Source organism: Ascidiella aspersa, chromosome 1 (genome assembly GCF_963924565.1).
Source record: "Ascidiella aspersa chromosome 1, kaAscAspe10.2, whole genome shotgun sequence".
NCBI classification, from domain to species: Eukaryota; Metazoa; Chordata; class Ascidiacea; order Phlebobranchia; family Ascidiidae; genus Ascidiella; species Ascidiella aspersa.
Genome location: NC_139447.1, coordinates 10,252,594 through 10,275,302, shown reverse-complemented (window position 1 = coordinate 10,275,302; position 22,709 = coordinate 10,252,594). Strand labels below are relative to the sequence as shown.

Genomic DNA, 22,709 nt, shown 5'->3' with positions numbered 1-22,709 from the left:
CCACACAGAAGCTGGCCGGCTCTTTTTTCGTTCGTGGAAGAAAATCAGCGAAAAGAATACTGAGAAAAAGGAAAGATTTGCGTGTAGGCCTACAAGATGTAAACAGGCGCAGCGGAGCCAGCTAGTCGAGACACAGGTAAAATGCACGCAATTTTTACAACTGTAAGGATTTTCCGATACTAAATACAGATACACGACATTTTAGACATAAAGTACCGCAATCTGATCCGAAACCGAATGACGTCATTGGTATGCTTTTGAAAGCATAATTCATGAAACTGAAACACTCAAAGGTAATTGTTTCTTTCAGTTTTTAGGCAAAATTAGCTTTTCCGTAACTGTTAAGCCACTTCCGGTTGGTAACGTAAATTTGATAAATTTTCATTTCAAAGTAGACGTCGCTTGATGGGTCGCAAATCGTTGCTTAAATTCCTATATTGAATTGATAGCGGATCGCTACCGATACCACCCTAGAATCGGACGAGTACCGATACTACCACTCAGGATATCGGTTGCGACTATTATCGCATATCTCTATTTATAACAAACCAAACATCCCGGTTCGGACAAGCTGGAAATGTATCGGTCAATCAGAAAGCAACGAAGCTCATTATTCTCGCGTAAGCAATATGCTGTCAAATTATACGTAACTTTAGCTTTCAATTAGTTGGTTGTCTTTTAAAATGAAGAAACAACCAAATTCTTTGAGCAATTACAGCCATAGTTTGCGATACAACGCAGCGTTTCTACAGTCAAAGATAAATTTATCGAAAATATCGACAATAGTTCAACAACTGAAGGTAAATTCGTAACGCTAGAGCAAATTTGGGCCTTAACTTAGAAATAACTTAGAAAAATATACCTTGGCCCGACATTATAATTTTTCTCGTTTTGCCTTTGTAAGGATATCCTCTGCATTTTAAGCAAAATCCGGTTTGACTACAAAGACGGCATTATAATGACAAAACGAGAAACAATTTATGAATTCGAGCGTTACGAGGTGACTTTTTTAAGATTATTAGGCCAATATTTGCTCTAAAGAAGTTTATTTGGCCGACAAAACAAGAGATTTTTTTTTGTGTATGATGAGTGTAGGCGTCAAAGGCTCAAACCTAATCCCATTAGGCCAGTGCGAAATTGGATCGAACTCATCGACAATTCTTCACCTTAATGACCAGCTCTACACGGGGCTGATGCCTTCCGTCACTTTTATAGCTTTGTTTTTGATGCTCATTCGGCTTAAGTGCGCGTTGTAAGTTGAAACGGCTTCGGTCGTGGGCTTGGGATTTTCGAGAAACGGAATTAATATGTTTGACCTTTTCGGGCCAAAAGTTAAAGAAATGTTTGCAAATTACAATGTGCTTGATAGCGTTTTGAGTTTTTTCGTTACATTCCACATTCTTTGATTTTTCAAATTTTTTTCTTTTACACGATCATACGCCTGTAATTTTTAATAACTAATTTGATGTTGCTTTGAAATTCTATTTTACTATTTCTATGGGTTTCACGTCTGTGACAATATTTAACCTACGTATACACAAATACATCGCCTGTCTTAAATTGCCTTGCTAATTCTAAAAAAAACTGCACCTGCCCAATACACGTTGCAGTTTTACCCACAGAAATCTCGTGTCACGCTGCAATCAAATCTTTTAAGCGGCAAGTTCAACTACGAGTGTCAATATTTTAATATGCATGGCTCTCCACGTCCGAGTATATACGCCGTAAATTGTCAGCGCTCGTCAGTACAAAAAAGAAGAAAAGACGGAAAAGTTTTGACAACCCAATATTCTAGGAAATTGCGCAACTTACTTGAAGTCAAGGCAATCCTATAAGCGATATAGACAAAAGCAGCAAAACAGAGGTTGACCTACACTTTTTTTATATTTTTGCTCCGTTTTTACACGCCTTATATGCTCACCAACCCAAACACCAGTTTGTGTTTAACACCGAAAAAACAACATACAAAAGTTCACAAGTATAAGTAAAGCAGTGGTTACCACATTTTTTCACAATTGGCTGGATAACTGTAAAGATTGAAGATCGCAGGTCGGGTATAAAATTGTGCTTTAACCTTATTTCCCAGCTTTTTTAAATTGTGGTCTAGTTTCGCGTAAATTTATAGTGTTGAGTCGCAGGGGGCCGAAAAAAAGACAGCGTCGCGTACCCGTAATAAAAATTAACTTTCACGGCATTGATTTTGTGTCACATATTTCTAAAACTGCGAAAATGGCCAATTTATCTCCATTATTCGTACATAGTAAGAAGTTAGATTGATAGACGTTTGTTTTTTTGTATTTTTCCTCAATATTCCTAGGGACCTTTCCCCTAACTATTTCCTCATACCACCGAATTTGATGCAAAAAAATGAATAACCGAAATACGTTTTCATGCCAATAACTCGACGTTGATTTGGCTTTCTATGATAGTGACTTGGATCGAGATTTACGCTTTAAAATCACAAGATAGGGGATACCAGCTGAAGCGCGTGCCAAACCCAAATCACTAACCCGTCCCGCTGCTTGCTGTTTATGGATTATCGTGCTGTCACTTGTCACACCGCCTTGTCCCAGTTAATGATGCGCCGCCAACAACGTAGGCTGCGCTGTGGGGCCTCGCGTATTGCACTGACAGCGTCTCAACGTGCGTTGCCGCCAGTTGATTATATTACTTTAATATTTAATGAGCCACACCGCATATCATAGCCGCCCTGGCGTTCCCTTTGATTGCGGTGCATTCCGTAAAAACAGAAATAATACAAGTTCGAGGCCAAGTTAGTCGTTTTTCAACTGCCGTGGTAATGGGAACTGAATTGCTTCCGGTTGTTGCCGAAAATGAAAGACGAACGTCCTGTTCGCCAGGTCGCCTGCTACACGATTAAACATTTGCGAAATTCCGCTTTGAGCGTTCAGAACTGTGCCATGACCTTGTAGTATCTGGCCAATTGACACCGCAATGTTGCAGGAACAAAAGGCGGGTTAAGCCTGATTGTAAACGCCAGCAAAACTCTAAGTTACAAAATGATAGTTATTACTTATACAAGTTGGTATTATGGTTTAAATTGGGTCGTCAATCCTAAAAAATATATTCCATTAAAAAAAATATATATTTCATTTTAATTGCCCCTTATTAAAATTTAAAAAGGTAAAACATTGAATAATAAATGATCAATAAGCAATGCGGTAATAAGGTAAAAGTTTAAATTTAAATTGACATAGCCTAGTTAAAAAGACATGATAATATTATAAATTCAGGGGTAAAAGTCGCACATTATTAGCGAGGTGACCAACTAAAATTGTTTCCCACTTTAACAGTGCTTATATCCACAGTTTAAGGAAAGCGCTGAGGTCGCTATATAGTGTCATGTATATCCATCTGCTTCCGCCAATTTGACTTACACGTCGCACACTGCGGTTTATAAATAGATCGAAACGAAGTGTAAGGTGGACAAGCGTTTGCGCGAATTCATTATTCATGGAATACCTTGTATAGAGCCGGATATAAAATTTTGCGTTGATCTTGTGTCACTTGATAATTATTACTGAACGAAGGAAATAAAACAAAATGAAAATATATAGTGTCCTTTATAAAGTTGTCGTTAGTTAAAAAAATTACGAAAATGTATAGGTAAGCTTTTGTAGCTAACAGGTATTTCTTTTTACAACCTATGAAAAACTTGTAGAAGTTTGCTGCTGATCGAATAATTAACCGGCGGGCCGGATGTGGCCGATCGGTCGTAGTTTGGTGACTTCTGCTTTAAGATGTTGTGCGGACTCCTTGACAGACCCCATCAGTTTAGGCAACACCTGGTTTAAGGGTATTTTAAATTATAAGCTTTGGAACCGAATACTTTTTTATGTTTGTACGTGCGCTACAAATAGTAGTATTCGGTTTACACAAGGACCATGTCAACATTATAAACTTTTCAGCCATAATTGCGAACCCACAACGCGAGTTTCTCGGGAAACTCAATCGAAACCTGGTTTTGTGTTGTACTCTTCAATCATATTAATTAAGGAAAAAGAACAACTAACTGCTGGCGTTTGTTTCTTTTTTATCTAAACATATAGTCCGATCTCCTGTAAAATCAAACTTTCAGCATGCATTCAAATAAGACTTTGAAATGCCTATATTGAAAGAGTGTGCGAAAGGTTTGCAATCAAACTGACTATAAGCGGACGAGTCGGACTAATTAAACGAGGTATGGGTCTACATCAGGGGTTCTTAAACTTTTTTTACTGCGGACCCCTAAAATTTTTTTTAACCAAGCGTGGACCACGGTCGGCAAAAAAAATCCAAAATGACATCATAAATTGACGTCACAGTACAAATAGACTTTATAAATCTGCTGATTTTGGTCCAAAAATGTGAAAGTGAATTAGAGTCTAAATAGGATTCAGTGCAAAACCGTTTTATTTTTAATCAAACGGTTTTCTTTAAAAAAAGATTACTTCTTAAATATACACTAATATTTTAAGTAGGCATTCGTGGACCCCCGCTAAAATTGAGGTTAGTATCACAATTTTCTTACAATACTAAATGCAAACACTTAATTTCTACACAAGTTATTTGACACAATGATTTAAGTTTAAGTCAACTCATTTATCCGAAAGACTAACGTTAAGTCAACTTAACTGAAAACAGTAACTTAAGTGCATTTATGTCAAGTCAATGACTTAAGTCACTACAACACGCGGAGGTATTTCGGACGGTACGCGAGCTTTTTTAAATATTTACGAAAATAAAAAATATTTTTATTGCGGCTGTAGTTAAGATATATCCGCTATGCAATCTAGCATATGTGGCTATCGCTACAGAAGCGAAATTTGTATTTCTTTTGATAGCTTTAGCAAACATTAGAAAAAGTGGTCACGTCAGAAGCCAGGTATGTTAGGCAGCATTCCGTACAAATTGAGAACACTGATTGAAACAGTGGAAACGTAATCTTCCAAGCTATCCGAAAATATTAAACATTGCAAAACAGCAGTAGTCAACCTACCACTACAGTATGTCAAGCCACGAGTTTTTAACCTGTTATAATAAGCAAGGAATTTCCAGGTGGTGTACACCTACTTTTTGTGCCATTTTGCTGTATAGGTAGGCGAAACCATGCAAATATATTTTGCAGCTGAATACGTCATAGTTTTGCTTGTCAATTTGAAATGACATTTATTTAACTTCCGTTGTAAGAAAGGTGTTGATCATTTATTGTGCAAATTGTTCCGAACGTAAGTTAATTTGACATGATCTATTTTTATTTCTGATTCAACTGAAAAATATAGCGACCGTAAATAAACACCACATGCTTCGTCACACAAGTTTGATTACCACTGCTCAAACGCAAACCACACATCGTCAAAACGTCAAAAAACTCGTAAACTTCAACTGCAAATGTTTAAAAACACTCTTAAACCACATGACTTGAAAACGCGAAAAACACCCTACATACAAGAAAACATTCCTTTTGTAGTTAAACTTGAAAACCAATTATAACTTTATCGTTTGGCCACAAACAGCAGTTATTTGTTTTGTTGCACGCGAAATTAAACACGTCCGCCCTGTACACAGATTAACACACGCAACATCAAGTTTGCCGAAGGTGATTTATTGTTTGCACATTTGCGCTTAGCACCATAACGTCTGTCCCTTTTCGTATACTCAGCGTGTTGTAGTCAGCGCGGCACAGGCTAAACTTGCACAGGGGTTAAAGTGCTCAAACTTGCCACGTATAAATCTTCACACAAAGCTGAAACAGCGAAACTTTAAGTTTGGTTACAAAAGTAACAGAGTTGTATTTTACTCTTCGACTTTGTTTTAGTATTTGGATACACGTTGTTTTCAGCTGTTAATTTTTGTTATATATAGGCTACTTTATTATAAAAGAAATGGCACAAAGTGTTAAGCATAGCGTTTTTTAGGTGATTTTTCTACTTTTTTTGCCTGTGCAGTTGAAACTGTGTTGTTTTTTTCTCTGTACCACCATAACCTTAATTTTGCGTTTGCTAACGGAATGTTTACTGGAAAATACTGTCTCGAGCATGAAAGTGACAAAAATAACCCTGTTTTTCGCGTGTTTTTCACCTGTGCTATTTCAGGATATATTTGTGCCATAATTACCTACATCTCGCTTCACCTAATCAAATAGTTTGGCTTTAGGTATTCTAATCACTATTCTGTACATTTTAATCATTGTGTGAAGCGCAAAATACACCCCGCCTACTTTCCAGCGCTATTTCCAATCTACAATTACAAGAGTTCGCTTAACTTGCAATTAACTATACCTCGCGAATTCCAAGAGCAATTATAAACTGACTCGAGGCTTTGCTTGTAAAGCTTACATGCACCAGGCTGCTGGGTATAAGTGCGTTGAATTTAAAATGCCACAAATTTACCTAATTTACGATCGGTTTCAGCCATGGCCACAAACAAAACTGTAAACATTGTTTCGCACTACACGATATTTAATAAAAAAAATTATTTGCTATTTTAGAGGAAAAAAAAGAACATCATAATAAAGAGACGTTAAACACTGATCATGATGTGAAGTTGGTATAAAATATACTGTGGGTACTGCGGCTTATAAACAATTAGTGTGGATCTGTTTGCGACTTTTATCTTGAAAACCTTTTTATCCTGCCTTAACAAATGGTACATGTAGTGACATGTACTGTATAAAGGCCTTTATCATTAGTTTTGAACCCCTTTTGTCTATTTTTATTCGCAGATAACACGGTGTTTGTCACTGATAAAGACGAGACTGAAAATTGTGACCGCAAAGTTCGATCGCGGCATGACTTTGAGAACTTGATTCGATCCACAAACTATAAGAATTCAAACCAAATCGATCCAGATGGAAAGCCGCCATTACACGTCACTATGCAAAGCAATCATGGGTAGAGAAAAACAAAACCTTACTACAACCGTTGTCTTCATTGTTGCACTGCAACTGCCCTGCATAAACAATATCTATGTTTCGATTAACCCCAACTTAATAATCCCAGGGCGCCCGCAATCTAGCAGCCGAGCGCGAGTCAAAGCAAACATGCAAGGGACTTGCTCACCCCTGGGAAATTAATTATCAGACGCTCTGACAATGCAAACGCTGTACTGGATTTGCAAGTTGTGCCAACCGCTGTATCCGTTTCCTGACGCGGTTAGCAGCGCCACGTCACCTGCTGATGCTCACATGACGTCTTTTTACTGGTGACGTCATTGTTTTCACACCCGCAAATACTAAAGCGCACCAAATCCGCCAAACAAACCGGAGAAACAAACCGATCAGCGTTACCTGTGAATATCATGGCGCTGTGCATTCTTTGTGTTCGCGACTATAGGAATGTCCGATAATATCGAATCGAAGCCGATACCTGACTCCAAGTGATATCATCGGAACGCGTACGACACTGGGATGAGTCGTTGCCAATCCAACCAAACTTTGGAGCATAATGGTTGGAGGTTGTAGTAAGACGTAATAAGAATATCAAAGCCCATGCAGAAGTAAGTATCATTTTGAACGTTTCGAATAAGTCTTTATTCATTTTCAACATCAATACCAAACTGATATAGGAAATTTAGTCATGATATGCGATCCAGTGCAATATTTTCTACTTTTAAAGGTAAATTTGTCAAAAAATAGAAATGTGTTATTAAAGGTAATTAATTAACTTCCAACTGCGACAGTGAATTTCGCTGTACCAACCTAAAAAATAACTACATTTCAATGTTTCAATTTATTTCGTTTTGCTTGCTGCATAGCGATGACGTCATTTGGTATCGGATCGGACGCGTTACTTTTTGTCTAAAAATATCGCGAGTCAGTATCGGAACAAAAGTATCGGCCGTCCCTATACCGTACGCGCAAATCTTACACCGACTAATTTCGCGTAAATAAAACAAGTAATAACGTTATCGGCCAACACTAAAAACCTTTGCGTTGCGCATTCCAGTTGCGACGTCACGTCGGTCTTATTTTGAGTGACGTAACAAAACCCACCTGGGCGAAGTTGGCGCGCTGGATTGGTTTTGGGCAATATCTCCAAAACTTGAAAAAGCGAAAAAAAAAAAGAAAGTTCGTCGAGAGTTGCTCGGCGCGCCGAAAATCGGCGACCAGTTAATAAAAACTCGAACCTCGATTGAGGATTCGCTTTATAAAGAGCCAAGCCGCGGGCGGAAGCGGTTTTTCAGCCTATTTCGAAACAGACCACACGCTTCCGTAACGTCATCAGGAATTATAGAATTTTCGACAGATTTTTCTTTTTTAGGGAAGCTAAACTTTACAGTCTAGCGACCACTCAGTACTTCGGTAGGCGTGGCTGGGCGTTGAAGTGCGGGCTTTTGTTTATTTGGGGCACACTCGTAGACGCACGCCGGGGAATTTCATTTCCGCTCCCTGCAGTTTTAATCTATTTTTTGTTTTATTCGGTGCGCGCCCGGGCTGTCAAATTCTCGCAAATTTGCGCGCTGGCCTAGTTGCGAACGAAAATCGATAGCACCGATGCTATGTGGTTATGCCTGGTCTTGGCGTCTTTTGGCTGCCCGTACAAAAAAGATAAAAAGGGTAGGCCTATATTGAAGTTAAAACCGAATGTTTATCAAAATATATCGCCTAGCCCTTGTTATTAAAATATGAAATTAGACCCAGCTTACTATCATGTGTTTGCGATTTAAGTTAATACCGGTGCTTCAATCACCAAAATTTCGCTTTACAGACCCCTCACAGAAAGCAATGATTCCGAACGGAGCAATTTATTTTCCGACTGCCATTTTATTCAATATCCGAGAAATGATTTACCAGTAACAACTTCACCTTTTTCTCTAGACAAATTGAGAATCACGCTAGTATAAAGAGTAGTTTACGTTGGTCTATTTTTCGTAGAGGCTGATAAAATGCCACTTCTGGCAAGCATTTCCTCTTATCACTTATAAAACGACTAACTATAAATGCGAGAACGTTTCGAAGACAGTTCAAAGACAGATTATAATCATCCAAGTGTCAAGCTATACTTTTTCGCCTTGTTTGATTTTGTTTACCGTGTTTCGCTATAATTTTTTCAATTTCCTTCACTTGACCTCGCCTTGCCTATCACCTGGTTTGCAATAGTTGCTATTTCACCTTTTCCCCAGCCGCCTTCTTATCGCAGATTGATTTTTCCACTTACGCCATTTCAAAGCCCCCGGGATTCAACTCGCCATCACTTATATAGGTGCGCTGGGATAAATTAGTAGTACAACGTTGCAAGGTTACTCGCTTGTTGGCTTCCAGTTGTTTCTTTCAACATTTGTTACGGGTGGTTACCAGCCTTTATGGCTTTTGGCAATCTTTTTGGCTTACCACCCTTTTGGGCAATCTTTTAGACTTTTTTAACTAAATAAAAGTTTTTTTTCGCGTTTTGCTCGGTTAGAATAGAATCGAACTCATTTTGGGCGCGATCAGTTCGCTCGAAAACACCAGGTTTATATGTTTTCACTTGTTTTACGACGTCACGGTATGTCGTAAATTTGTGACGCCATTCCTGAAAAAAAAAACAATCATGACCTGCCAAACGACAATCGTGGATCGGTCCCTGGTGTATATAGTGGTTCATTAAAACAACAAGCATCAACTGCGCATAATGTAGGAAAACACGTATTTGAGCGGTTCGTGCATTTTTTCTACATTGTTTGCAGTTGATTCTAGCGATACTCGATACCATTTTTTATTGTTCGCTTGTCAATAAAGAATTAAAGTAACAAACACAGTCCACAATATCTCTCGGCAACAATCAGCATCATAAACGGCATCCCGGTCTGGCACCACTTGTTGTATTTGTTTTGGTTGATACACCACGGTAGCAATACATAGTTTACCGGCGCAGCCAAACAGTATTAACTTGTAGTAAGAATATCAAAGCCCATTCAGAAGTATGTAGCCTGGTCTTACTACAACCTGCGACCATTATGCTTCAGTGTATTAACGTGCTGTGATCAACGCATGCGAAGTTGTATCACTTAACCGCCCAAAACGGATATTAGGAAAGCAACAGTCAATTTACACTATATTCGACAGAAATTAAATTGGCCATTAAAACCGCGATACTTAACCTAAGCGAGTTGGATTTATCGCGACGCTATTACATATTTATGTTGCACCAATGAATGATTGGGCAAACTGTAAATGAATTTCGCCGAAATCGAACATGAAAAGTAGCAAGTGTGGCACTGTCGATTAATAAATGGATTAGGTGTTGGCAAACCATTCGACTTAACAGGTTTTGGTTTGATATAAAGAAAGTCGCCTAATATAATCAACCAAACCATATTATCTTCAGCGCCATTAAACCGCGTTAAAAATGTAACAGCGCCATAACATCATACCAACCACAAGTTCCTTTCTATGAGAAAATCTCGCCAGTAAAAAGCGTTTTGACAAAATTCAGTTACCCCAAACCTCTATTCTCGTCTCTGCACGTGAGATGATTGGCACCGCGAAGAAGCTGTCCATCTTAAGATCGTCACTTTCAAGTCACTTGCTGCAAAACATGCGGCCAAATACCAGAGGAATTCGACACTCTTCCATTCCTCGAGTTACAACCAGATACAATTGAATTTACAACCGCCTTGTAAAATAAGAGAAAGGAGACGGCGGTTTTGCTGCTGCATAATGGAACGTTCTGCAGAGAAAATATTGTTTCGACAGCCAAGAAAATCAGCATTATGCAGATGCAGCGTCTGTGTCGTTTACTGCTTTGCTTGCAACACACGTGCGCGTGCAGTATCGGGTTGTATCCGTCCTATAACCAGCTAATTGGAAGGCAAGAGCGTTGCGTAATACCTCTTCAACCTATGCATTTCCCTGGAAAATAGCGTCAAAAAAGCTTATCAAGCCACCTAAATGACAGCAGTATGATATCCTTACCAAACAGAAACCTGACTTAGTTTTGGTATTATTACGGTTTCCAATAAGTCATTTCCAATGTGAGTTTCTATAAAGCAATTAAAGTAATTACTGCAATGTGAATAAAACGATATTTGACAGTTACAAGTATAAATCCTTTCCTGTGATTTCATCCTGCATTCCGAAAGGAATGTCAATAAAAACTTAACCACTAACCTTACAAACGTTGTTGTGATTGTCAGAATACTAAATAGTTAAAGTTGATAGGCTGGTAAACTACTTGGACAGTTGGTAATCGGCCATTCGATGGCGCTCTTGACCAGTGACTTGTTTAACGAGATTTTGTTTTTCTGGTTTTGCTGATTAATTCATATGGATGTGTACATTACTTTCACTTAACATTTAAAAAACAATCGTTCCCGCTTAAACTCTTGGGGTTTTTACACCGTATTATGTCATAAAATTTATTTTTTTAACATCACAATGTATGGCAACATTATGCCTTCCTAAATGAAGCATGCAATATAACCAAGGGTCATGCGCATCTTGAGTATTCCAAAAAGCTAATCTGAAAAAGTAAGAATCCCATTTACTACTGACTTCATATAAAAAGTAGGCGACGTTGTATATAGATCTGTATATAAAAACAAAACCTTATGAATGTCAGAAAACTTAGCCTGGTTGTTTTTCTCCTTGTCAATCGGCAAGCCCTTTTCCATGAATTTCAAAATCGATGAAATGATGTCGTTATAACGATCATTGTATTGGTTTGCAGCGTATTTCACCAACTTCATAGGTCTGATTGACAATCACTGCGTCAAGGCAAAACAAAGAGTCACTTCATTCTCGTAAATCAAACTAATAATGAAGTCAGATTTGTTTTACGTTTGTAAATCGATTCTGCTTTAATCAGTTCGAATGGATTGAAATGAGATGGCGTAGCGACATGCCAGAACTAATCACATCATGGGAATTTAGAAGGAACATAATTTATGTTGTGATAATTTTTGTCAATAAATATGGGTTAATTATCTTAATTGTTGGGCATAAAACAATTTGCTTGCTATTTTTTTTTAATTTAAGTTATTGCTCACAATTTGACGCGTTTACGATTTTAATAGTTTAACGTTTAAACTATTTTTATGCCAATGACTTGATTTGAAGTTATCTTGACTTGTTATTTACTTGACTTTACTTCGACTGAAGTTTATCACAAAAGACTTGACTTTGACTATAGTCATTTTAAATATCTTGCTTACAACACTGAACAAATCACTACAGAATAACAGAACCTTAAGTACAAGAACATACCTTGGAGTAACGCTTCACTTAAAACATAAAAGACGGAGTTGAGTTGACTTGTCGGTTTGTAGTTTAATGATTTTAGTTTTTGTAATCATTTGTGTGACATACACACTTTGTAGGCATACTTGTTGACTCAGAAGCAGTGCATCACTCAGCCAAATACACATAAACGCGATAAGTCGAGCTCGGTGACTTCACGCATCAACTGATCATCGCATTGTATACTGGAGAACAATTTAAAGAAAATCGAAATTATAAGGGTCAATTACGGGGCGGATCCAGAGGAGTCACTCAGTCCATGCCCCCCAAACTCTGTTTTTTGCAGCTTTTTGTTTTGACTTTTGACGAACTTTCCGTTCTTAAACTCGTAAAGTCTGCAAAGTCCAATTACTGTAAATTAGATAATTTATTTTATGTCGAGCAATATTCAAATTTCTTAGATATATATATGATACGTGTAGCGGTTTGGACTTTGGAATTATGATCGGGCCAATATCTGCTTATTCTTTAAAAACAGCCTGTTGTGACGCCAACACACCTGTCCGTGTGCATCATACAAGCTGCCAACCTATTTCCCGCTGCACAGTTAATTGTCAAGAACTTCCTGTTTTTAGTTTTGTGTTTGAACCAAGTTGTTAAGAATATCAATAAACGCCATCTGTAATGTGTTATTTAAGTGATGGAATTTGATGTCAAAACGAACAGTCTTATAGTACTGTTCCATCGTTGAGTTCTGGTCGCGCAAGTTATTATTAAACGTATCGTAAGTACCTGTAAGTACCGTTTTACCGTTGTCGCAATAAATATTCTTCCATTGTGGTTCGCACCCATATACGCCACTTTTCCTTTAAAGGTCTTAGTTCTGTCAATCTAAACCCAGAATACGATCTTATTTGGAACATTGGTGATAGCCTTTTTTAGTTGCATTTTTGCGCATGAGTTTACTTAAAGCAGCAGATGTTTTTAAGATCATTTGTTTTATAAAGTTATGACGCAGGTTTGTGACGCCATATACCTGAAAATTGTCATGACACGGCCAATATAATTGGAAAAATATAGACATAGACAATATTACAATTGACCTAATGTAACATCGGTTTTACTTAAAAAAAAAAAAAAACCTTCCGCGCAGCCGTGCGAGAATATACCTATAGATTAACATGCAACCGCGCTATGTTTTATTAAATAGCTAACAAAGGTTAAATCGACCCCAGGGACTTTTACATGGTCCTCGTCATAAAGCGTAAATCGATGCGCCGTGCTTGTTACATTTAAGAAAGAGGTGGGTGAACTAGGAATTAAACGCGCGATTTTCAAACTCTTTTCGCATGCGGCGCACTGAAATTAAAACAAATATGCTGGGGACGCGACCCCATCCCAAAAATTGTGATTTTGCCAAGTTTTACTATGTAATTTATGCGGCCTAAGGGGTCCCGTATGCTTATTTCTGAAGCGGCGCGTAGAGTCGCATTTTAGACAGCAGCGACGAAAATAATCTCCAAAACGTTAACAGGGTTTTTACATCTACGTCACAGTTGCACCGCGCCACTCTCTAGTGCAGTGCTTTCCAAACTGAGGTCCGTGATGAGAATTCAAGTGGTCGTCACATATCGTCTTTGGAATTATTTGATCTATTAAATACATTAGCTGGAGCAAAAAAATATTACAAAACTTGTGACAACCTATATGTACAATAATCAGTAGGCTATGTTGAAGCAGTTAAAATGTGAGAGAAAATTATTGTAGGACGATTTAAAAAAAGAGTCCGCCATTATATTAAAGAATTTTATTAGCTTCGAAAATAAAAATGTTCAAGAGTCACTGCTCTAGTACTTTACCGAAGGTCAGTCACATTTCACACAGCGGGAAAAATTGCGTTTGTGCAAAGAACCTAAGCATGGGAAAGTCCCTGATGGTTCCTAAAAGCGAAACCACAGCTCTTCCGCCATCAAAAAAATACTTTCAATTTCTTTTCACACGAACAGTTTTAATGGCGAGCACATTTAAGAATGGAAGCATTTCCGACGACATAGAATTAGAGCATTTCTGTTATTTCAAGAATATAAACTTTTTGCAATTTAAGCAATTTACTCCCATAAGAATGTAAATGGCATTATAGTTCTGTGCTGATTTTTATAGTTTTAGCATAGGTTATGCTTTTGAGACATAAGTTATGATTTTCCGACATTTAAGACAACGGGAAGGATGCATTTTAAAAAGGTCAAAGCATTGGAAAGTCAAGTGGTGTTTGAAAATGCAAGCGAAGACGTTTTCATAACTGGCATACTATCATAGTCAGGCTATTTCACATGTATCACCATCGAGAGGCTATTCACAGACCTACATCTCCAATCTCGACCAATTTCCCGAATGCCAGTCACACTTCATACAGCGGAGTCTGACGATAAGAAGAAAAGGAGTCTTGAAGCGCGCGACGCGAAAAGACAAAGGGCAGCGCGACGGCGCTTCTATCACGTCACAGACGCCGTCAATCGGCGCGCGCGCGATTTCGGCATCCTGGGAAAGTTGGAGCGCTCGCGCGGGAAGCGCCCGACTGGCTTCCTCTTCAAGCGCGATTCCATTGTGACGTGTGACGCGTCAGCGATCGGGCGCTCTACAACAAATTCCCCCGGTTCCTTGGGCCGGAGCTCGACGGGCTTAAATTGAGGCGTTTTGCTCTTTTTTAGCATTCGATAGTGCGGTAAACGCCAGGAGACCAAAGGGTAATATCTTTTTACAAGTGCGGAATATAAGTGCAGTGTTCAAACAGCAAAGAGAAAAAAATATAAAAAGAAAAAGGGTAATATCTTTTTTCGCTTTAGAAAAGTATTCTGAATACTTTAACCTGAAAATCTTTCATGTAAGCTTTAAAAAGCCGCCGTACTTTATATTAGAATTCAATGTTGTCCGTTTTATTTGTCGATTTTATCAAACCTGAATGTTTTACTCGGTTGATTTAACAAAAACCCAAATCTTGGCTTGGTGTGTTGTAGAACAGTATCAACAACAATAATGATATTACCACTTTTGGGAACGGTTAAATAATATCAAAACTAATAAACTTGCGTTTACATAACGTTTCATTTACTTTATACAAACTTCGACTTTTAAACGGTTGTTGCTTAATAAAAAATACCTAAAAATTAAAAACAGTTCAGGGAAAAAAATCCGTCCGAACTTTACAGAAGACTCTAAATTTAAAGTAACCACTTTTTTTATCAGAAGTCCATTTATCTAAAATCGAAAAATTCAGTTCCAATTCTTGTTGTGTAAAGAAAGACAGTTTACGAAGCCTTGCAGGGCAAATTTTGCCAAAAACCGAGGCGTGTCTAAGAATTAGAGCTAGATTTAGCCTGAGCTTGAACTTGTTTATGGCGTTTATCACAGTTTGAAATTAGAACAGTTTAGGATTACGCATTTCGCAGGTCAAACGTAAAACAAAGGTACAGTGGGTTCCTCTCAAATTTAACAATGAAATAATTCAAAAGCCATGCTTATTTAGAGGCTATGGCTTCAGCACCGTTGGATTTCGGCCAATTTACTTCAATGTCAAAGCTTCTGGCAGCGAAACAGTTCTAGGTGAACTGATTGACGTGTATTTCTAAACTGCGACGAGGCGTCGTTAGTCAATTCAGAGATCTGATTGAGACTGGCAGATTCGGGCCAAAGGGTTAGCAGCTCATGTCCTGTTAAGTTTGAGTTTGCTTTTACAATGCTTTTAGACGAAATTTGGTAAAAGCGTTTTCTAGGATCCTAGGTGGTAAAGTTTTATTTTAAATGCAGAAAAATAGCGACTTTTTATACGTTTGTTGTATCATTTATCCATTGGGTAACGGTAAAAACAAACTGTGTAATATTTTCATTGATCATGGGTTAATTTATTATTCTTGTAACAAACTGGAGAGTAAAAATTTTTTTTAATTTCCGATTAAATCTTAGAAAAATTGCTAAATATCAGGGTTTTTGAAATCCAAGTTTTTCCTATCAATTCTACAAAGGTTAGAAACTACGGCAGTACACAACAGACGAAAGCCTAAAACAAACAATAAAGAACATGACCACTTCAAACTGGACAACGATACCGGCGATTGAAGAGGAGCTCTATACAAACACCAGCAGCAACTTGAGCATGAGTAGCAACCCCATCCATCGTGCAGGCGGCTGGTACAGAGAAGGCGATGAAATTCACACAGTAGTGGGCGAAGTATTCGATGCCGTTTATCTTGTGATCGTCTGCATTGTTGGAATTGTGGGCAACTCAATGTTGATCGCCTCTATCGTGCACAGTCGATCCGTGTTCAAAAACGGCAACGTCTTCATCATTAACCTGGCCGTCGCTGATTTGATGGTGAGTCCAGTGTTGGACAAAAAAGGGGGTAAGATAATGGACCATGGGAAAATGTAAGGGGGATTTTGCTTGTTTGGGGTATTTATGGAGGGTAATTATAACCAATTTTTGTTTTAGAAATTGATGCCGAGATTATCTATAATTATTGCTGATTTATTGCTAATATGAACCAAAAAACAGTACATATGTTAATGCACTGCCGCGAATTTGGTCCTGTTACAATAAACTGGTGTGAGGATTTTGCTAGCCTCGGAAATGTTTAGGGCACTTGGTGCGCTAACAAACATGGTCACTGCTAGACGTTTTTAGGCCAATTTCTAATTCCTAAATATTCTAAACATATATGCGGAAACCAAAAATTCGATTTGAAACCGCATTTATTGAATAAAAGATAATGTGGTTGTTTGATATTAGACACTTCGTTCGGATAACCGATACCCAATATTTTGGGGCAAAAAGTACCGCGATCCCAGTCGAATGTCGATACTAAAAAAATGTCATTACCGTACTTAAACAAGCAGATATATGAAATTTAAATGCTCCAATGTAATATTGTTCAGGTTATTTAGCCAAAACTAGCTTAAGCGTGAAAGACGTTTAATCACGTTCGCGGTTGTTGACTTACCATTCTTTGTTAAATTTACCTTTAAAGGTGGAAATCGCTGCAACGGACTAAAAATCATGACTGCTATTCTTATATTAATCTGGTATCAGATCAGCAAGACTATTTATACTAACACTTGGCATTAGGTATCTACTTCGAGTAATTCTCAATTGTTTTTTGCGACCACCCAAATACTTAGCTTCAAGTAACACCCAATTCTCTTCACTGAATTTTTTTTTTAATCAACTTAAGACAAATAGCCTAAAAAATCGAATTTAACTAATATGAGCCATGTCTTCGCAGTTCGCATTGCGCAAATTTCCTAACATTTTAAGATAAATCTTGCTCAGAACAATTTAAACAAGGACCCAACTTGGGTCACTACTCAGGATAATCGAAATCGATAGCCAATGTCAAGTGGTTGCATCGGTAAACGTCCGACACTATAGGGTGAAATCGGTTCCGATTCAATATCAAATTGATACAAGTATTAAGGCCATGATTTGCGATCTAAGGCAGCTTTTCAAAATCGAAAGGTAAATTGATCGACAATTATAGTAGGTTAACAACTGGATGTAAGTAAACTCCTCAACCTTGGAGCAAATTTTGGCCCTCTAACCTGGAAAACAGGCCTTTGCATATTTCAACTTCACAATTGTTGCTTGTTGTAGCACAGCAACGATATCATTTGGTATCGGATTGAATGGCGATATTTTAATATGGATTATCGGTATCGGATTAAAATAGCAAGTATCGGACATCCATAGTCGCTACCCATAGGTTGGGAAACACCGATTTAAGGCGTGTTATCATCTCGCAGGTAACTGGTGTGCTGACGCCGATCATAGCTGCAAATGTTATCCAGTCTTCCAACGTGCTTCCCGAGCACTTGTGCAGTGCTGCTGGCTTCCTAATATGCACCTGTTGCGTCATATCGATTCACACCCTGATGACCATCTCAATAAACAGGTGCGCGCCGCCAATTTGGCTGCTTTATACAATGAGGAGGTAATGGCTTGAGTTAATGACTTGACTTAAGTTCGCTTAAGTCACAGTTTTCAAACGACTTGACTTGAATTAAGTCGTTTTGGTAAAATAACTTCACTTGTATTAAATCTTGTGGACTTAAGTCATTGAGTCAAATAACTTGAAGTATAATCAAGCATTTTTTTAACAACTTGTCATAAAATGAGTTATCTATCTCAGTTGTTGCACAGAAAACCATCACATTGTTATATGTTGTTTTTCTTATTTTTTGTTGTTGTTTTGGTTTATATCGGACAATCTTTGCTTATTTTATTTTGACATCAGTGATTTGATTAGGAGATGACATGACTTGCTCTAAGATTGGCTTAAATGTGACTTGACTTGGGTAACTGATGACTTGGACGGGAACTTGACTCGTTTTTTTAGACTTGGAGTTATTCCACAAATGACTTGACTGGGACTTAATTCATTTCAAAATGGCTTGTTTAAAGGTGTATTGGTCTAAAATAAATTACGATTTCCACCATATTGTACGCCATCTTTCAATAGAATTTGTCTTTTTTAAAGAAAAATTAATGGACCTCCGAGAACACTGAAATGCCCAAATGCCTTAAAAAATATTTGTATTTACATGGCAAAAGTTTGGCAAAACTATAGTTTAGGGGTGATGGCCTAGCACAGGGTGGTCCAACTTCTTTTCATCGCGGGTCAAAAACAAGGTTTTGTTTTATCTTGCGGGCCAATGTTTTTAAATTGCGATTCTTCGGCTTATTGCTGGCAAATTATACATAGTTTATGGGATATATACTAACTTTATGGAATGTAAACCTTTGTCAGTTACGGTAGTTTGGCCCGCGGGCCTGCAGTTGGCCCACGCTGGCCTAGCATATAACCGGTAAATTGCACTAACGCAAACCCCTTACAAGTTTTAGACAACCAAGCCAATGTGGTACTTGGCGCCACTTATTTTTTTCTTTAAGAAACGCCAAGCAGTATAACTTTGCCTCGTTACAGAAAGCACAATTTTTTCACAGGTTCTGGGCTGTGGTGTATCGCAGCTCGTTCGACAAGGTCTTCACAGTGCGACATTCGCTCATTATGGTTGCCGTCATATGGATTTGGTCCAGCTTGTTGGTTTCGCCTACCGTGGTTGGCAACTGGAGCACAACAGAGTAAGGGCAGCTATTTGCTTTATAAACGCCGCACCTATATAGTTAAACCAGTGTTGTAATAACCTGATTTAATGTGTCTCTGTTTTCAAATTACTCTAGTTGGGTCGCTTTGGTAAAATAAATTGACTGTACTGAAGTGTTTTTGTTTAATTTTTGTTTAAATTGACTGGGACTTAACTTGGGCGACTTATGACTTGGCTGGGATTTTTCAAAAGACCAGACTTGGACTTAAGTTATATGACAAAGGACTTAGTCATTTCAAAATGACTTCTTTACAACACTGCTGCAAACTCCCCCCGTATAGAGGCATTGATTTGATTTATGGCTTGGTGAAGTCTGCCATACAGCTGTCGAATAAGATTAAATAAAAAAATCGTTTTTGTTTTAGTTAAGGGCAACTATTCATTCGCTAAGTCAAAATACCATCCTCGATGGAACCAGAAATTTCATGGTGACTTGAACAAAGTGGTTATTCCTGTAAACAGGTTTCGCAGCTAAAATTGTTTTATTAAGATAACAATAACTATGCTACACTGACGGGAAATGTCAGACACCACGAAACATATCACGATATCGCACATTGACTTAAAATCCGCATGTGCTGTAAACATGTCATTTTGAAACGCCTAAAGTCCAAATCAATTCATTTAACATTATAACCCTAACCCAAATACTCAATAAATAGCAAGTTAATCTCTGTCCAAAGTTTTAACAAGTTCCAACCAGGTCGATGTTTTATCGAAAACAAATCTAGGAACTATACACACCATTTAAATTTGTTTCGACATGCAAAACACCAGAAAAATTCCATGTAAATGACTTCCGGGAAAATCAAAGTTTTTAAAATTGAAAAAAAAAAGTCAGTCATATAGGCTTCGCCATTTGTTAAAGTTGAATTTTAAACAAAATTTTATAAAAGCGACATTATATTAGAGCCAATGAGTTCAATACAATGTTTGCAATAAAGTTATGAAATACCCTTCTAAGTCATATAAAGATCTACTTCCCGAGAAATTTCACTCGAAAAAAAAACAGTTACTCCAACACAAATGAGTTTATCCTAATTTTTTTAATTTGAGTTTTATCTTATTATAAGTATTTTACCTTGTAGATTCGACGAAATCATCCTGCTGTGTACTTGGGACAGTACTTACTCACGGAGCTACACTCTTACAATAATGTTGACGGGATGCATGCTTCCTATGGCCCTTACCTGCGTATTCTACTCTGTTCTGTTCAAGTAAGCTTGTTGTTTTATCTGTCTACGTTCAGTTTTTAGAGTTTCGGAAAGATTAACAATTTAGCACATTAGATTACCTGATAAATGCCACCGCCATTCCGAAGCTTGGTTATTTTTACCAGGAGGTATACAATTATTTAACAATGTTGCTGTTTAAAATCTTTACACGAATTACCACCAAAGTAAAAAGCACAAGGCACCTTGTTTTATATTCCACACTGGGTGCAAAAACACAGTTTTCAAAGCCTTTATGCCGTTTTAGCATAACACCCAAGTTTGACTCACAGTCACGCGAATAAGTAACATAAAACAACTGTACGGTAGTCCTGGTGCTTTCGGCAAAGCTCACCGATTGCTTAATTAGGATTATTGCGGACGCAAGCAATCCTAGAAAATCTAGCCTACGGCGAGGTTCGAACAGACATCGGTAGGCCTAAGCAAGGCATCCGGCGTAGTATTACTAGTAATGTGTAACGTTATCGGTGGTCAGTACTACTTTAGATGGCCATGTTCACACGCTATACATGATATGTACGTAATGGTTGCAAATTAAGTGGTGCTGCTTTTACAGTTACTTTAGACCAGGTGTTCTTAAACTGGGGTCCATGGACCCCTTGGGGGTCCGTGAACAAGTTTTAGGGGTCCATCAACGCCTAATTGAAATATTAGTATATATTTTAGAAGTAAATCAATTTATCAAAGAGAACAATTTAATTAAAAATAGAACGGTTTTACACTGACTGTAATAAGACTCATTTCACTTTCACATTTTTCGGCTGAATTCAGCAGATTTAAGTCTATTTGTATTGTGACGTAAATTTATGACGTCATTTTTTTAATTTTTTGGCCTAGAGTGGTCCGCGCGAGCTCCAAAAAAATGTTTGGGGTCCGTGGTAAAAAAAGTTTAAGAACCCCTGCTTTAGACGCTTTCCCTGAGCAAGATCGTTCTTCTCGCAAATAAATTGGCAGTTTGTTCAATTGCGATCCATTCGCATCCATCTTTCGTACAAGTCGATTCATTTCTCCAAACGACTTAAGTTCAAGTCAAGTCATTAAAAAACAGTGACTGAAGTCAAGGTATTGACAACACTATAGATAGACCAAGTTAATTTCGCCTTACAGAAATGTCCGGCACCACGATAAGGCTCTCCGGCAACGAACAAAGCAGTCCAATGCGAGTAAATGTAAGAGGCACGCCAGCGAAAGGAGGATGCTGAAACGTGAGGTGGCCCTCTTCCGAACCCTAGCCACTTCTTGCACCGTTTTCGTGGTCTGTTGGTCGCCCTACGTCAGCTACTCCGTCTTCTCGCCACACGACGTCGACCCAACGTTTAAAATGGTAAAAGTATTAGGTATTTTACCAGTGTTGTAATTACTTAAGTCAGTGACTTGTAGTAAACTATAGAATTAGTCTCTTGTGCTGCATGCTATTCTTTTTTTAACGTAAACCGAATGTTCAAAGTCGCAAAGCAAGTCACGTAACACACATTTTAAGTACCTGGCCCTATTTCGCACTATTTAATTTAAAAGTTTTTTGGTATACATTTGCCTAACGTTCGATATGTCAAATAAAGTTTCCAGGTTAATATAAACGAAATACCAACAAAAGTGTGCACCATTTTTATAAACCGCAGCCAGATTGTGCGAAATGGGGGTGCGCCAAGTTTATGAGTTAGTGAGTTGTGCAACTCTAACATACCAACATATATGTTCCGTTAAAATCGGAGCGACGGTCCCGGACTGGTCAGGGCAGTAAAGTTGAATCCATCGCAAAATATTTCTTCCATTTGTGCTTTGCTTTCATAAAAACCTTGGTGCAATGAATGATGTTGACTAGTCACGTTTCGGGACTACGGCTGTATTATCATAAATGTAGTTGACTTCAGAAGGGCCAGACGGCTAGACATGTAGGCCTACGTACAAGTATTATATGTTTTCTAGGTGGTAGCTAGAATGATTCTCTCAAACTCAGCAGTCAACTTCATCATCTATGGGCTGATGCACAAGGGATACAGGGACGGATACAGGAATCTTCTCGTCCATATATGGAAGCTAATAAATTGCCACAACTACTAAAGAGCATATTTGTGGATCACTCAATGAAATGGACCGTTTTAATCGAAAGAAAACTGATACCGCGGACCAATAACACCCTTTTACGTGTTCGTTCTTTTTTCACG

The 22,709-nt window shown here is 38.1% G+C and overlaps 1 protein-coding gene across 1 annotated transcript; it reads left to right on the top strand.

Annotated features, from left to right (window-relative positions):
- Positions 1-16,232: 16,232 nt before the first annotated feature.
- LOC146167420 (melatonin receptor type 1B-B-like) lies at positions 16,233-22,622 on the top strand. The gene is made up of 6 exons (XM_083385607.1): positions 16,233-16,526; positions 17,951-18,099; positions 19,152-19,289; positions 20,401-20,529; positions 21,652-21,868; positions 22,471-22,622. The coding sequence occupies exons 1-6, from the start codon at positions 16,233-16,235 to the stop codon at positions 22,603-22,605; spliced, it is 1,062 nt and encodes a 353-aa protein (XP_083241733.1). The 3' UTR covers positions 22,606-22,622.
- Positions 22,623-22,709: the final 87 nt, after the last annotated feature.

Bases quoted from the DNA above. Each gene is read 5' to 3' on its own strand.
- LOC146167420 (XM_083385607.1), top strand. From the start codon at position 16,233: ATGACCACTTCAAACTGGACAACGATACCGGCGATTGAAGAGGAGCTC. The intron at 19,290-20,400 runs GTAAGGGCAGCT...TTTACCTTGTAG, and splicing joins GGCAACTGGAGCACAACAGA to ATTCGACGAAATCATCCTGC. The intron at 21,869-22,470 runs GTAAAAGTATTA...TATGTTTTCTAG, and splicing joins TCGACCCAACGTTTAAAATG to GTGGTAGCTAGAATGATTCT.